This window comes from Lutra lutra, chromosome 4 (genome assembly GCF_902655055.1).
Source record: "Lutra lutra chromosome 4, mLutLut1.2, whole genome shotgun sequence".
Taxonomy (NCBI): Eukaryota; Metazoa; Chordata; class Mammalia; order Carnivora; family Mustelidae; genus Lutra; species Lutra lutra.
In genome coordinates this window covers 145,443,100-145,458,053 of record NC_062281.1, presented here as the reverse complement: position 1 = coordinate 145,458,053, position 14,954 = coordinate 145,443,100, and the positions used below count along the sequence as shown (strand labels likewise).

At 37.3% G+C, this 14,954-nt stretch overlaps 1 protein-coding gene across 4 annotated transcripts in view; it reads left to right on the top strand.

Moving 5' to 3' along the window:
* ALG6 (ALG6 alpha-1,3-glucosyltransferase) overlaps positions 1–14,954 on the top strand; it is a 75,592-nt gene that overhangs the window by 23,843 nt on the left and 36,795 nt on the right. For all 4 annotated transcript variants that reach the window (XM_047723837.1, XM_047723836.1, XM_047723839.1 and 1 more), the window contains one exon: positions 4,586–4,670. In XM_047723837.1, the coding sequence (XP_047579793.1) occupies positions 4,586–4,670 (85 nt within the window). The remainder of the gene's footprint in view (positions 1–4,585; positions 4,671–14,954) is intronic.

The window sequence follows — 14,954 nt, the reverse complement described above, 5'->3', positions numbered from 1 at the left end:
TGATGCAGGACTCAATCACAGGACCCGGAGACCGTGACCTGAGCTGAAGGCAGAGGCTTAACCCACTGAGCCACCCAGGTGCCCTTGATTGTTACTTTTAAATAAGCTTTGGGGAGGAAATAAATTCTTTTTTGGGGGGGGATTATTTATGTTTTAGTAATCTCTACACCCATCATGGAGCTTGAACTCATGGCCCTGAGATCAAGAGTCACATGCTTTATCAACTGAGCCAGCCAGGAGTCCCAGGGCGGAAACAAATTCTGATTTTAGTATTGATCGTTTCTTGTATCTTGTAGAGATTCACAGTTCCTTTATAGTTGATCCAAAGTGTTACCAGTGTTTTTGAGCAAATAGCAACACTTGAACCAAGGAAAGTTATTTTATTCTAGTATTTTTTTTTCCCAAAGTTGTATTGGCTGTTTAGGAGGGATAAGCCCACAGAGAATCTTTTTTTTTTTTTTTTAACATCAATCATTGTTAAAATATGACTGTAATCTGTTTAATTAATCAGTTTTGGGGTACCTGAATGGCTCAGTTGGTTAGGCATTCGACTCTTGGTTTTGGCTCAGGTCATGATCTCAGGGTCATGGGATCAGGCTCTATACTCAGTGGGGAGTCTGCTTGAAGATTCTCTCCTTCTCCCTCTACCCCTTCCCTCACTCATGCGCTCTCCGTCTGTCTCTCTTTATCTCAAATAAATAAGTAAATCTTAAAAAAAAAAGAAGAAAGAAATGTTTATTTTATTGGTTAGTGTCTCTCAAGTTACCCATTGCTGTTTATGTTTCTTCTTACTCACCAAGAACAGATAGAAGGGAGATTTGTTGTGGAAAATTTTAGCCAAATTTTCTTTTCTTAGAATGTTTAAAATTAAAATGTAAAGACAGTTAGGATGTATTGTTATCAAAGAAAGTACTTATTTTTTAAATGATAGCATAATTCTGAATAGTTAAATGGTTGATAAAATGAACATCTAAGTGCTGCTTAAGCCCATTTCCCTGAGAACAAGACAAAATTGAAACTCCATAAATATACATTAGTGTGTTTTCTTTATGTAATTCTGAATTTTATGTAAATGAATTTGTAGAATTAATCACTGTGGAACAAATCCTTTTTGTCCTTCCCAGGTGAAGCTCCCATAGGTACAGTTGGGTTGTCCTTCTGGGTTGCTTTAAGGGCACTTTAGCAGTTTTAAAAACTTAAATACTAATTTCATAGCCAGTGTCAGCTGGATTTATTGAAGTAGGTCAGACTCTGGATAGAAACTTGTTTCTCAACCCTAAAGAGAGTCATTATCCATTCTTCTATTTGTTAGAGAATGGTAATAAATTCTTCTACATTGACCACACATCTAGAGCAATTTAAAAAAAATCTAGATAGTTGGATCTTTTTCAGGTGTAGAAAATTACCTAAGATCCTCTCTGACTTTTATTATCCCAGTGGAACTAAACAACCAAATAAAAACTAAACAAACAAAAAATAGAAATCAACTCCTCCTCCCACAAAAGAAGCCATAGACAATGGTTGTATTCCTTAAAAAAGAAACACACAGTGCTGTAGTGTAAAATTGCAGTTTATTAGGGATATATTTTTCCTTTTAAAAAAATACAGGTTATTCTCCCTCTCCTGTTCAGTTAATTTTTTTTTTTTTTTAAAGATTTTATTTGTTTATTTGACAGAGAGAGATCACAAGTAGACAGAGAGGCAGGCAGAGAGAGAGAGAGGGAAGCAGGCTCCCCACTGAGCAGAGAGCCCGACGCGGGACTCAATCCCAGGACCCTGAGATCATGACCTGAGCCGAAGGGAGTGGCTTAACCCACTGAGCCACCCAGGCGCCCACAGTTAATTAAGTTTTTAATGAAAGTATGTACATAGTAATATGTTTCCTTTGAACTCTGGAAAATCATGTTCTCTTGTTCATGGAAACTAAAATTCTTACTTGGGTAGCAATTAGGAGATAGTATAGTCACATGACAAAATGTGTGATACTAAAAATATAAGTATTATGAGAAGTAAATAATCAGGAGGTGTCTGGGTGACTCAGTTAATTAAGCATCTGATTTTGGCTCCGATCATAATCAGTGTCCTGGGATCAAGCCCTGTGCAGAACTTTATGTTCAGAGGGAAGCCTGCTTCTCCCTCTCTCTTTGTCCCTCTCCCTCAAATTAAAAAAATTAAAAAAAAAATTTAAAAAATTTAAAAAAATGTTAAATTAAAAAATTAAAAAATTAAATTAATTAAAAAATTAATTAAAATTAATTTAAAAAATCAACAAACCATGTGCTTTTAATTTATAAGGAAGGTTTCATGGAGAATTTGGAATTCAGGTGATTCTAAAGATTGGATATGAGTTGATGAAAGGGATATATGAATAGGGAGTAAGCAGCATGAACAGAGGCTTGGAGTTTTAAAGTCTCTGACAATAACTTAAAGATGTTTTGGGCAAGAACCACTAAATGGGCATTGTATTAGAATAGTCAGCATAATTTGGTCTGCCATCTCAAATTGCTTAATGTTGCACATATGTTAAGTGGAAAATCAGACTCAAAATTTCAAGTCTTTTCATCTTCAAATCCTTGCTGAATCACTCTGATTGTATCAGTATTCTTGCTTCAGCATCATTCACTGAGAGTCTGAGAGTTTGCCATTGTATCTGAGAACACAAAAGTGGAAAAGATACGGTATTTTTTGAGATTTTGAGGTGTGTGTATGTATATATGTGTATATACATGTGTCTGTGGGTACTGTGGGTAATTGCTTGTGAAAGTCACTCTATATGTTTTGGAGATGTTAATCTGCTTTTCCCATGATCATCTCAACAGTGGGGATATCTCCTTGGGTGAAGATGCTAGTCATTAAAGAATATTGGTATAATATAGTCATTACATACAAAAGCCCCTATTTAATGTAGTGTTCCAAAGCTGGAGAAAATCTGGGTTGGATTTGAGTCAGAGGCAATATATCATTCTCCAAGGTGGCATTAATTAATAACTAATAGATTATTGAGTACATTTGAGTGTGATTTTCAGTTGCTGATTTAAAAACTGCATGTGTCTGGGCTTCTCACAATTTTGTAGTTACCTGCTATTTAAATAGTAGATGTTTGCTATTTACTAAATGGAATTACCTTTATATCATTTAACATGACTTAAGGTTAATAAGCTACTTAACCAACTTGTGAGCAATATAAAGTAGGAGTTAAAAGCATGCATTATGGAGCCAGTTTGCTTGGGTTCAACTCCAGACCCTGCTACTTGATGCGTAGGTAAACTGCCTGTTTACTCAGCTGTAGAGTGGGGATAATAATAATACTTATTTCATTGCTATATCTGGCACATAGTAGGGGCTATCAATTATTAGTTATTAAAGATTTATTATCCTGAATTAGCAATTTTGAAATTAAAAAAAAAAAGCTGTAAACCAATATTCTTTATATCAGTCATTTGACAGCAAAGCCTGACCTAATCGATCTCTTTGTTTTGTTTTGTTTTTCTTTTTTTTTTTTTTTTAAAGATTTTTATTTATTTATTTCACAGAGAGAGATCACAAGTAGGCAGAGAGGCAGGCAGAGAGAGAGAGAGAGAGAGGAGGAAGCAGGTTCTCCGCTGAGCAGAGAGCCCGATGCGGGACTCGATCCCAGGACCCCGAGATCATGACCTGAGCCGAAGGCAGCGGTTTAACCCACTGAGCCACCCAGGCGCCCCTTGTTTTTTTTTTTAAATTTTATTTATTTGAGAGAGAGAGAGATCATAAGTAGGCAAAGAGGCAGACAGAGAGAGTGGGGAAAGCAGGCTCCCTGCTGAGCAGAGAGCCCGATGTGGGGCTCGATCCCAGGACCTTGAGATCATGACCTGGGCCGAAGACAGAGGCTTAACCCACTGAGCCTCCCACGTGCCCCCTAACAGATTTCTTTGTAACATGTAGTCTGGCTTTGGTTCTATACTTGACCTTCAGTTATTTATATTTAGTTTGCAAAAGCCCTTTGTAAAACACAGATACTCGTTATTATTATTGTACTTGATACTTACCGGACAGTATAATTGATAGTCTTTCTCATGAAGTAAAAATAAACTTGGATATTTTATAGTTAGTACAATTAACTAATTAATGTTAACAATAGCTTTTATTTATTTATTTTTAAAAAGATTTCATTTATTTTACAGAGAGAGGGCCAGAACAAGCACAAGCATGGGGGCCAGCAGGCAGGGGAAAAGCAGGCTCCCTGCTGAGCAAGGAGCCCAAAGCAGGGCCCAGTTAGTTCCAGGACCCTGGGATCATGACCTGAGCTGAAGGCAGACACTTAACCAACTGACCCATCCAGGGGCATGTAGGTAGATCCTATTTCAACGTGCCAAGGCTTAGGGAGGTTAAGTAATTCATCCAAGGTCACACAGTCACTCATTGTACTAGCAGTGCTAGGATTCCTACCTTATCTCTGCTGTTTTGGTAATGTCTGTGTTCTTTTTTTTAACCTATATTGCTTTAACCTATACTGCCTTTCTATGATTTAGAAAATTTTTGTAAGGAAATAAATATCATTGATACATTAAAGTATATTGTTGTCTGGCTCTTTTTACCTTTCATCTAGGTGCTGGAAAACCCCCTATGTTTGGTGATTATGAAGCTCAGAGACATTGGCAAGAAATTACTTTTAATTTACCGGTCAAACAATGGTATGGACTATTTTAACTTGATTTTATTGTTTATCATAGTTAATGCAGATTATTTAAGAAAATTTAAAAGGAAAATATGTTACTCATCTTCAGCATCCTCATTTTCTTGGATTACCTTGCAGATTATAGGCTCATCTTTGAAATTTTATTCTCCTGAAAGTTACCTATGTTCTCAGCAGCTGGAATATGCTAAGAACTTTGAGAGCAGAACACTTTATGCCTTAAGGCTCCTTTGGACATAAACTGAAGAACCATCCTGGGCTAACAGTATTTTTTCTGGTGGTTTTGCAAAGTTTCTTTATTAGGAATTGAATGAGATATGAACCAGCGGTAGCTTAGTGGTAAGGAATGTTGGTGCTCAAGTTGAACCACCTGAGTTCAGATCCTGTCTCTACTATTTACTAGCTGTGTGACCTTTGGTGAAATTATTTAACTTTCTCTGCCATGGTTTTATCACTTGTAGAGTGGAAATGATAGAGTATATATTTCACTGGATTATTGCAAGGATTGAAAAAAATGATACGTGTAAAGCACTTAGACCAGTGTCTGCAACAAAACGAGCTTTCAGGAATGTATTAGATGTGGTTATATCTTTACAGAAATTTGTGCCTGTGTCATTTTTATTGAACATATTCTGGTAACAATTGATGACATATATTGACTTATTGGATGCTTAATAGATTATTTTATTAGAGACTGGCTGTATAAACTGTTTGCATTATTCTGTTGATTGCTTTAGTCACCGCTTTTTTTTTCTGTATGTTGATAAATTATTTGAGTCATTAGAATACGAAAGAACCATTTCATGGAATTTTATGTGAGGAAATTATATAATACCTTTTTTTCCCCAAAGTTAAAATACATTTTTTATTATTATTAAATTGAAATATAATTGACATAAAAAATCCTGTTAGTTTTGCATGTATATCATAGTGGTTTAATATTTTTATACTGTATGAAATGATTCCCATGATAAGTCTAGTCACCATCTGTCACCGTACAAACCTACTAGAATATTATTGACTATATTCCCTGTGTTCCCTAGATATATCCCCATGATTTACTTATTTTATTTTATTTTTTTATTTATTTTATTTTATTTTATTTTTTTTAAGATTTTATTTATTTATTTGACAAAGAGAGATCACAAGCAGGCAGAGAGGCAGAGGCAGGCAGAGAGAGAGGAGGAAGCAGGCTCCCCGCTGAGCAGAGAGCCCGATGTGGGGCTCGATCCCAGGACTCTGAGATCATGACCTGAGCCGAAGGCAGCGGCTTAACCCACTGAGCTACCCAGGCGTCCCTATTTTATTTTTTTGATTTACTTATTTTATAAGTAGTTTGTACCTCTTAATCCCTTTCACCTATTTTGTCCACCCCACAACCCCTTCCCACTCTGATAACCAACAGTTTCCTGTTTATATGAATCTGTTTTTGTTTTGTTTTGTTCATGTGTTGTCTAGATTCCATACTAAGTGAAATCACACAGTATTTGTCTTTCTCTGACTTATTTCACTCAGCGTAATACCCTCCATGTTTTTGCAAATGGCAAGAATTTGTGTTTTTTTGTGGCTGAGTAATATTCCATTGTATATATTCAGTTGACCCCCCCCTTTTTTTAAAGTTTTATTTATTTAAGTGATCTTTACACCCAACATGGGGCTTGAACTCAGAATCCTTAGACCAGGAGTTGGATGCTCTACCGACTGAGCCAGCCAGGTACCCTATTTAGTTGACCCTTAAACAACACAGGTTTGAATGAACTACAGAGGTCTACTTATATGTGGATTTTTAAAATAAATATAGTACAGTACTATCAATCTGTTTTCCCTTTCTTATGATTTTAATAGCATTTTCTTTTCTCTAACTTACTTTATTGGAAGAATATAATATCTAATACATAAAATATGCAAAGTATGTGTTCATCAACTGTTTATGTTATTGGTAGGGCTTCCAGTCAACAGGCTATTAGTAATTAAGTTTTGGGGTGTCAGAAGTTATACATAGATTTTCAACTGTGTTGGGTTGAGGCCCCTAACTTCTGTGTTTTTCAAAAGTTACTTGAATACCACATCTTTATCCATTTTTCTAGCAATGGATACTTAGGTTGGTTCAATAGCTTGGCTATTGTAAATAATACTATAATGAACTTAGGGATGCATATATCTCTTCAAATTGGTGTTTCCTTTTTGTTTGGATAAATACCTAGAACTAGAATTTTTTTTTTTTTTTTAAAGATTTTATTTATTTATTTGTCATAGAGAGAGAAGCGAGAGTGAGCACAGGCAGACAGAGTGGCAGGCAGAGGCAGAGGGAGAAGCAGGCTCCCTGCCAAGCAAGGAGCCCGATGTGGGACTTGATCCCAGGACGCTGGGATCATGACCTGAGCCGAAGGCAGCTGCTTAACCAACTGAGCCACCCAGGCGTCCCTAGAACTAGAATTTTATGTTAGTTCTATTTTCAACTTTTTGAGGAACCTTAATGCTATTTTCCAGAGTGGCTGCACCAAGTTATATTCCCAGCAGTTGATGGATTCTCTTTTCTCCATGTCCTTACCAAAACTTGTTTCTTATCTTTTTGATGTTAGCCAGTATGAGCAGTGTGATGAGATGATATCTCATTGTGTTTTGATTTGCATCTTTCTGATTACGAGTGATGTTGAGCATCTTTTCATGTGCCTGTTGGTCATCTGTGTGTCTTCTTTGGAAAAGTGGCTGTTTATGTCCTCTGCCCATTTTTTAATTGGGTTGTTTGTTTTTTATGTTATATAAGTTTTTTATATATTTTGGATATTAATCACTTATTGGATATATGATTTACAAATAGCTTCTCCTGTTCAGTTGGTTGCCTTTTTGTTTTGTTGTTAATTTCCTTCATTGTGCAAAAGCTTTTAGTTTGATGTAATTCTGTTTGTTTATTTTAGCTTTTGTTGTCCTTGCCTTAGGGGACTGGTCCAAAAATACAGTACTAAGATACATGTCAAAGAACTTACTGCTTATGTTTTCTTCTGGTGGTGTTGAGGTGTCAGGTCTTACATTCAAGGTTTTAACACATTTTGAATTTTTGTGTATGGTGTAGGATAGTGGTCGGGTTTCATTCTTTTGTATGTAGCTGTCCAGTTTTCCCAACACCATTTATTGAAGAAATTGTCATTTCCTCATTGTATATTCTTACATCCTTTGTCATAGATTAATTGACCATACATCCATAGGTTTACTTCTGGGGTTTCTATTCTGTTCCATTGATCTTTGTGTCTGCTTCATGCTAATACCATACTGTTTTGATAGCTTGAAATCAGGGAGTGTGATACCTCCACCCTTGTCCTTTCTCAAGATTGCTTTGACTATTTGGGATCTTTTGTGGTTCCATAAACAGTTTAGGCTTCTTTGTTCTTGGTTACTGCTTATCTATATTTCATTTATGAGAGAGTTTCATGCACGAACTTTATGTTAAACTCCCTATTAATAGGTTGGTAGGCTGAACTGTAGTCAGAGAGCACTTAAAATAGCAACCAGATAAATATTTGGCACTATTCTTTATTGTACTATTTTGAGCATCTTTCATATCCTCATGTGGTGATTTATGAGACTGATGCATTGCCCACTGCGCTAAGAAGGCTATTCATATAGTGATTTAACCGATCAGTATTACTGTTCCAATTATTAGTACATTCTTTTTTTGAAATGTTGGCTATTTCTATTTTTTTTTTTAAAGATTTTATTTATTTATTTATTTGACAGAGACCACAAGTAGGCAGAGAGGCAGAGAGAGAGGGGGAAGCAGATTCCCTGCTGAGCAGAGAGCCTGATGTGGGGCTCGATCCCAGGACCCTGAGATCATGACCCGAGCTGAAGGAGAGGCCTAACCCACTGAGCCACCCAGACGCCCCTATTAGTACATTCTTAATTGTGTTTTTCTCTTGTTTGATTGATAGAATAAGGTAATATTTGCTGAGGGAAACCAGCTCATTGCTTTTGAGTTTTGTAATTCTTTTTTGTTCCTTTGTAAAAGTTACATGGAAAAGATAATTGTATTTTTGGCTATTCTCTGTTAAGTACTTCTCAACAAAGATTTTGATACAAAAGTAACTGTGATATTTAATATTGAAAAATTAGAGAAAGTGATAAATTGCAGCATTTGGCTTGATGTTAGTGGAGAAAACATTGATTCTAGGAGTGAGAATATAATCTCAATTCAATATGGAGGGTGGGTTATTCTGATATATGTATCTCATTTTTCAGTTTTTTGTACCAGATGTCTCCTACTTTGGCCCAGATAATCAAGAGTTGACAATATGTATACATTTTCATTCTTTTTCTTTGTTAAAAACCAGAAATATATACCTCAGATGTAATTATGTGATTCAGTTGTAACTATAATCTGTGAGTCTTAAATATTATGAAATGTCTGAGTTAATCATGGTGGTAAATTTTATAGTGTTGAAATCTTTATTAAGCAATGTGTAGCATGAGAATCCTGAATGGTAGGCTCAGAAACGGAGACATATGGTATAAAGAACTATGATTTATCATTAGTCGATCGTGGAATACTTCACAAAGTTCATAAGAAATCTAAGAAATACGATTTAGTATAATAAATGTCAGAAATTTTCTCTTTATGAGTAGATAGACTAGAAAAGCCAAAAATGTACACCTGGCAATTCTAAGAGAAACTGATCTGTTTCAGATTCATGTTTGAATGGTGTGATTTCTTGATTTATTTTACTTCAGTTTTTGAAGAGTGAAGTCTTTCTCTTTTTACCTAGAGAGTAAGCTGTAGTATAATTAGTCAAAACTAAGTGTTAATTTAGTTTTGGTAATTCTAAATTAAAAGAAAACTTCTATTATTTATTCATTGTGTATTATTGTAAGAAGGAAAATAGAACTTATTTCTTTAATCTTATGATATATTTTATAATGAAAATTCCTTATGTGTACAATCAGGAGCACTTTTGGCATCAAGTAATAGGAAACTTGAGTAATAGTAGTTTAAGCAATAAACTAATTCAGTTATCTCAAGAAGTAGGTCATTGGAATGCTGGTTAAGTGGCTCAGTAATAACAATCCAGGACTCAGTCTTTTCCATTCCTTTCTCTCTGCCATTCTTTCTTCTTGGCATGTTGGCTTTTCATCCTGAGTATGCTCATTCCATGGTCAGTAGATGACCGCTCAGGCTACAAGCATTGTAACTTTACACAACTATGTTCAAGGCAAGAATAATAGGAATACCTTTTTTCTATCTTTCTTGTTGTCAAGGAACAAAATCTTTCCCACATTTAAAGCAATCATTATTTAAAAAGAAATGGTTGGCTCAATGCAGGCATGGTTTATACCTAGGGTTAGAGGAAGAGTCCACCTGCCCTGAGCTTGTTGCTTTCTGAATGAAATCAGAGTTTTATAAATCAAGAGAATTGGAGGCATGGCTGTTTATTTCAGCATTGTTTATAGCTATGAGAAACCTGAAATACTCTAAAATATTTCTTCATAGGGGAATGATTAAATAAAATATATTGTCCCTGTGTACATGTTTTTTCTAGATACATTCTTTTTTTTTTTTTTTTAAGATTATTTATTTATTCATTTGACAGACAGAAATCACAAGTAGGCAGAGAGGCAGGCAGAGAGAGGGGAGGAAGCAGGCTCCCCACTGAGCAGAGAGCCCGATGCGGGGCTCGATCCCAGGACCCCGGGATCATGACCTGAGCCGAAGGCAGAGGCTTTAACCCACTGAGCCACCCAGGCGCCCCTCTAGATACATTCTTAGTAGTGGAATCTCTGAAGTAGTTTTAATAGATACCAATACCAGAATATCTTTCCACATACATTTATCAACACTTAATAATACCAGACTTTTAAAATTTCCATTTCCTTGAGTTCTTGTGACATCGAACATCTTTTAATATATTTCCCGACCAACATATTTCTTTTCAAATTTGTATATTCATATCTTTTTTCCATTTTTTTGTTGGGTTGCTGATCTTTTTTATGATAATTCGTGTGATTTTTTAAAGTTAAAATAGTCCCCCATTACCCATGGGGCATAAGCTCCAATACTCCCAGGGGATTCCTGAAACTATGGATAACACCAAACCCTATAGGCTATGTTTTTTCCTATATGTTCGTACCAATGATAACATTTAATTGATAAATAAGCAGAGTAAAAGATAAATAACAATAACTAGTACTAAAATAGAATATTTATAACAATGTAGTATAATAGAAGTTACATGAATGTGTTTCTCTCTCTCAAAATACCTTATTGGTTTGTACTCACTTTTCTTCTTGTGATGATGTGAGATGATAAAATGTCTATGTGATGAGATGAAGTGAGGTGAATGACATAGGCGTTGTGATACAGTATTAAGCTACTGACTCCTGAGGATACATCAGGACAAACTGCTTGCAGACTGCTGTTGACCACTGGTAACTGAAATCAGAGAGAGTGAACTGTGGATAAGGGAAGACTACTGTGTATTTTCTGTGCTGTGTTAACAAATGAACATAAATGGTAATTACTTAAACATCTATTTCTTCTTTTTTGGGAGATTTTATTTGTTTATTTATCAGACAGAGCGAGAGTGAGCACGCGTGCAAGCAGCGGAAGGGGTGGAGGGAGAAGCAGCCTCCCTGCTGAGCAAGGAGCTCGTTAGGGGACTCGATTCCAGAACCCTTGGATCATGACCCGAGCCAAAGGCAGACACTTAAGTGACTGAGCTACCCAGGCGTCCCTAAACACGTATTCTTTATTACACAGATATTTTTTAGGTCAAAAGTCTAGGCATGGTTTAGCTGGATAGTCTGCTCAGGGCCTCAGAAGGCTGCATGCGATCCAGTTGTTAGCTGGGGCTCTAGTCTTCTTAGAGGTTCAATTGTGGAAGCAACCATTTACAAGGTACCCCTGGCTGTTGGCAGAATGAATTTTCTTGCATCTATAAGACTTGGGGCTTCATTTTCTTGTTAGAAGCTACTCTCAGCTCCTGAGTTTACCTGCAGTTTTTTGCCATGTGGCTTCTCCAGTATGGTCACTTACTAAAACATGACAGCTTGCCTCTTCAAAGTCAGTGGAAGGAGTCTCCCTAGCACACTTGCTAACAAGATGGAATCGCACGTACCCGTAAAACATAAGTTCAAGAGTGACTTCTGTCACCTTTGCCATATTCTCTTGGTTACAAGCAAGTTATAGGTCATGCCCATGCTCAAGGGGCAGGGATTGTACATGCTCAGGGGTATGAACAACAGGAGATGGGGTTCATGGTGATGACCTTAAAGTCTATAACTCTATAATACTCTATAACAGTATTCTATGTTTTAGTAATTTTTCATGTGTTTGTGTATGTGTATGTAAACTTTTCTTGTGTCTTTTTTCTTTTAAAAAATTTACATTTTGTTGTACAGAAGTTCTTTGAACTATTGTTAAAACTCTTCTGTGTTTGAAACTATATTACTTTAAAATATATTTTTTTAAAGATTTTATTTATTTATTTGACAGAGAGAGATCACAAGTAGACAGAGAAGCAGGCAGAGAGAGAGAGGGAAGCAGGCTCCCTGCTGAGCAGAGAGCCCGATGCGGGACTCGATCCAGGACCCTGGGATCATGACCTGAGCCAAAGGCAGTGACTTAACCCACTGAGCCACCCAGGCGCCCTAAAATATTTTTTTAATAAGATTTGACAGAGAGAGATTACAAGTAGGCAGAGAGGCAGGCAGAGAGAGGAGGGGAAGCAGGTTCTCTGCTGAGCAGAGAGCCCAATGTGGGGCTCGATCCCAGGACCCTGAGACCATGACCTGAGCCGAAAGCAGAGGCTTAACCCACTGAGCCACCCAGGCGCCCTAAAATATATTTTTTTAAAAGCAAAAATACTCATGACTGTGGGTTGTATATTAGAAAAAATTATATCTTGAAGTTAATGATAACACTCTTGAGTGTAATTTCATAATTCATACGGCAGCTAGTTTTTTCTGACAAAACATCTGCTGAGATTATATGGGAATATGATGGGAAAATACATTTCAGCATATTGATAGCATTTATACAATTTGTCAGATATATTCAAAATACATAAAGCAGGAGAATTAACTAGTTGCTTTGTTTCTATTGGTAGATTTTGCAGCTTTACTTGAAACATTTTATTTATTTTTAAAATATTTTATTTATTTATTTGAGAGAGAGAGGAATGCAAGAGAGAGAGAGAGCAGGGAGAAGGGTGGAGGGAGGGGAAGAACTACACTCCCTGCTGAGCAGGGAGCCTGACATGGGGCTGCATGCCAGGACCTCCGGATCATGGTCTGAGCCAAAGGCAGACACTTAACTGACTAGGCCACCCAGGCATCCTATGTGAAACATTTTAAAGCTACTTTTTCCATGAGGGTTGTTAGCCCTGTCATTCTTTCTTCCCAATTCAACTAGTGACTTTACTGTTAGTATATATCTGCTCTCAGTGCCTCTTTTACTTATCTCCAGAGTAGCTAAAGGTTAAAGTAAACAAAAAATACCTTTTGTCTTTTTTTTATTTTTTAATTTATTTTTAAAAAGATTTTATTTATTTATTTGACAGAGAAAGAGATCACAAGTAGGCAGAGAGGAAGGCAGAGAGTGGGTGGGGAAAGCAGACTCCCTGCTGAGCAGAGAGACCGAGGCCGGGCTTGATCCCAGGACCCTGAGATCATGACTTGAGCCGAAGGCAGAGGCTTACCCCACTGAGCCACCCAGGCGCCCCAAAAAAGCTTTTGTCTTATAAGAAACAGAAAACCAAATGAAATTATATTGGTCAAAGTGGTTTTCCAATGCTAGATCCATTCTTTTTTTTTTTTTTAATTTTTTTTATTTTTTCAGCATAACAGTATTCATTATTTTTGCACCACACCCAGTGCTCCATGCAATCTGTGCCCTCTACAATACCCACCACCTGGTGCCCCCAACCTCCCACCCCCCACCCCTTCAAAATTCTCAGATCGTTTTTCAGAGTCCATAGTCTCTTATGGTTCCCCTCCCCTTCCAATTTCCCTCAACTCCCTTCTCCTCTCCATCTCCCCTTGTCCTCCATGCTATTTGTTATGCTCCACAAATAAGTGAAACCATATGATAATTGACTCTCTCTGCTTATTTCACTCAGCATCATCTCTTCCAGTCCCGTCCATGTTGCTACAAAACTTGGGTATTCATCCTTTCTTTTTTCTTTTTTTTTTTTTTTTTTTTACAGCTTTATAAACATATATTTTTATCCCCAGGGGTACAGGTCTGCGAATCGCCAGGTTTACACACTTCACAGCACTCACCATAGCACATACCCTCCCCAATATCCATAACCCCACCCCCTCTCCCAACCCCCTCCCCCCATCAACCCTCAGTTTGTTTTGTGAGATTAAGAGTCACTTATGGTTTGTCTCCCTCCCAATCCCATCTTGTTTCATTTACTCTTCTCCTACCCCCTCAACTCCCCATGTTGCATCTCTCTCCCTCATATCAGGGAGATCATATGATAGTTGTCTTTCTCCGATTGACTTATTTCGCTAAGCATGATACCCTCTAGTTCCATCCACGTCGTCGCAAATGGCAAGATTTCATTTCTTTTGATGGCTGCATAGTATTCCATTGTGTATATATACCACATCTTCTTTATCCATTCGTCTGTAGATGGACATCTAGGTTCTTTCCATAGTTTGGCTATTGTAGACATTGCTGCTATAAACATTCGGGTGCACGTGCCCCTTCGGATCACTATGTTTGTATCTTTAGGGTAAATACCCAGCAGTGCAATTGCTGGGTCATAGGGTAGTTCTATTTTCAACATTTTGAGGAACCTCCATGCTGTTTTCCAGAGTGGTTGCACCAGCTTGCATTCCCACCAACAGTGTAGGAGGGTGCCCCTTTCTCCGCATCCTCGCCAGCATCTGTCATTTCCTGACTTGTTAATTTTAGCCATTCTGACTGGTGTGAGGTGATATCTCATGGTGGTTTTGATTTGTATTTCCCTGATGCCGAGTGATATGGAGCACTTTTTCATGTGTCTGTTGGCCATCTGGATGTCTTCTTTGCAGAAATGTCTGTTCATGTCCTCTGCCCATTTCTTTTTTTTTTTTTTTTTAAGATTTTATTTATTTATTTGACAGAAATCACAAGTAGGCAGAGAGGCAGGCAGAGAGAGAGAGGAGGAAGCAGGCTTCCCGCTGAGCAGAAAGCCCGATGTGGGGCTCGAACCCAGGACCTGGGATCATGACCTGAGCCGAAGGCAGCGGCTTAACCCACTGAGCCACCCAGGCACCCCCTCTGCCCATTTCTTGATTGGAT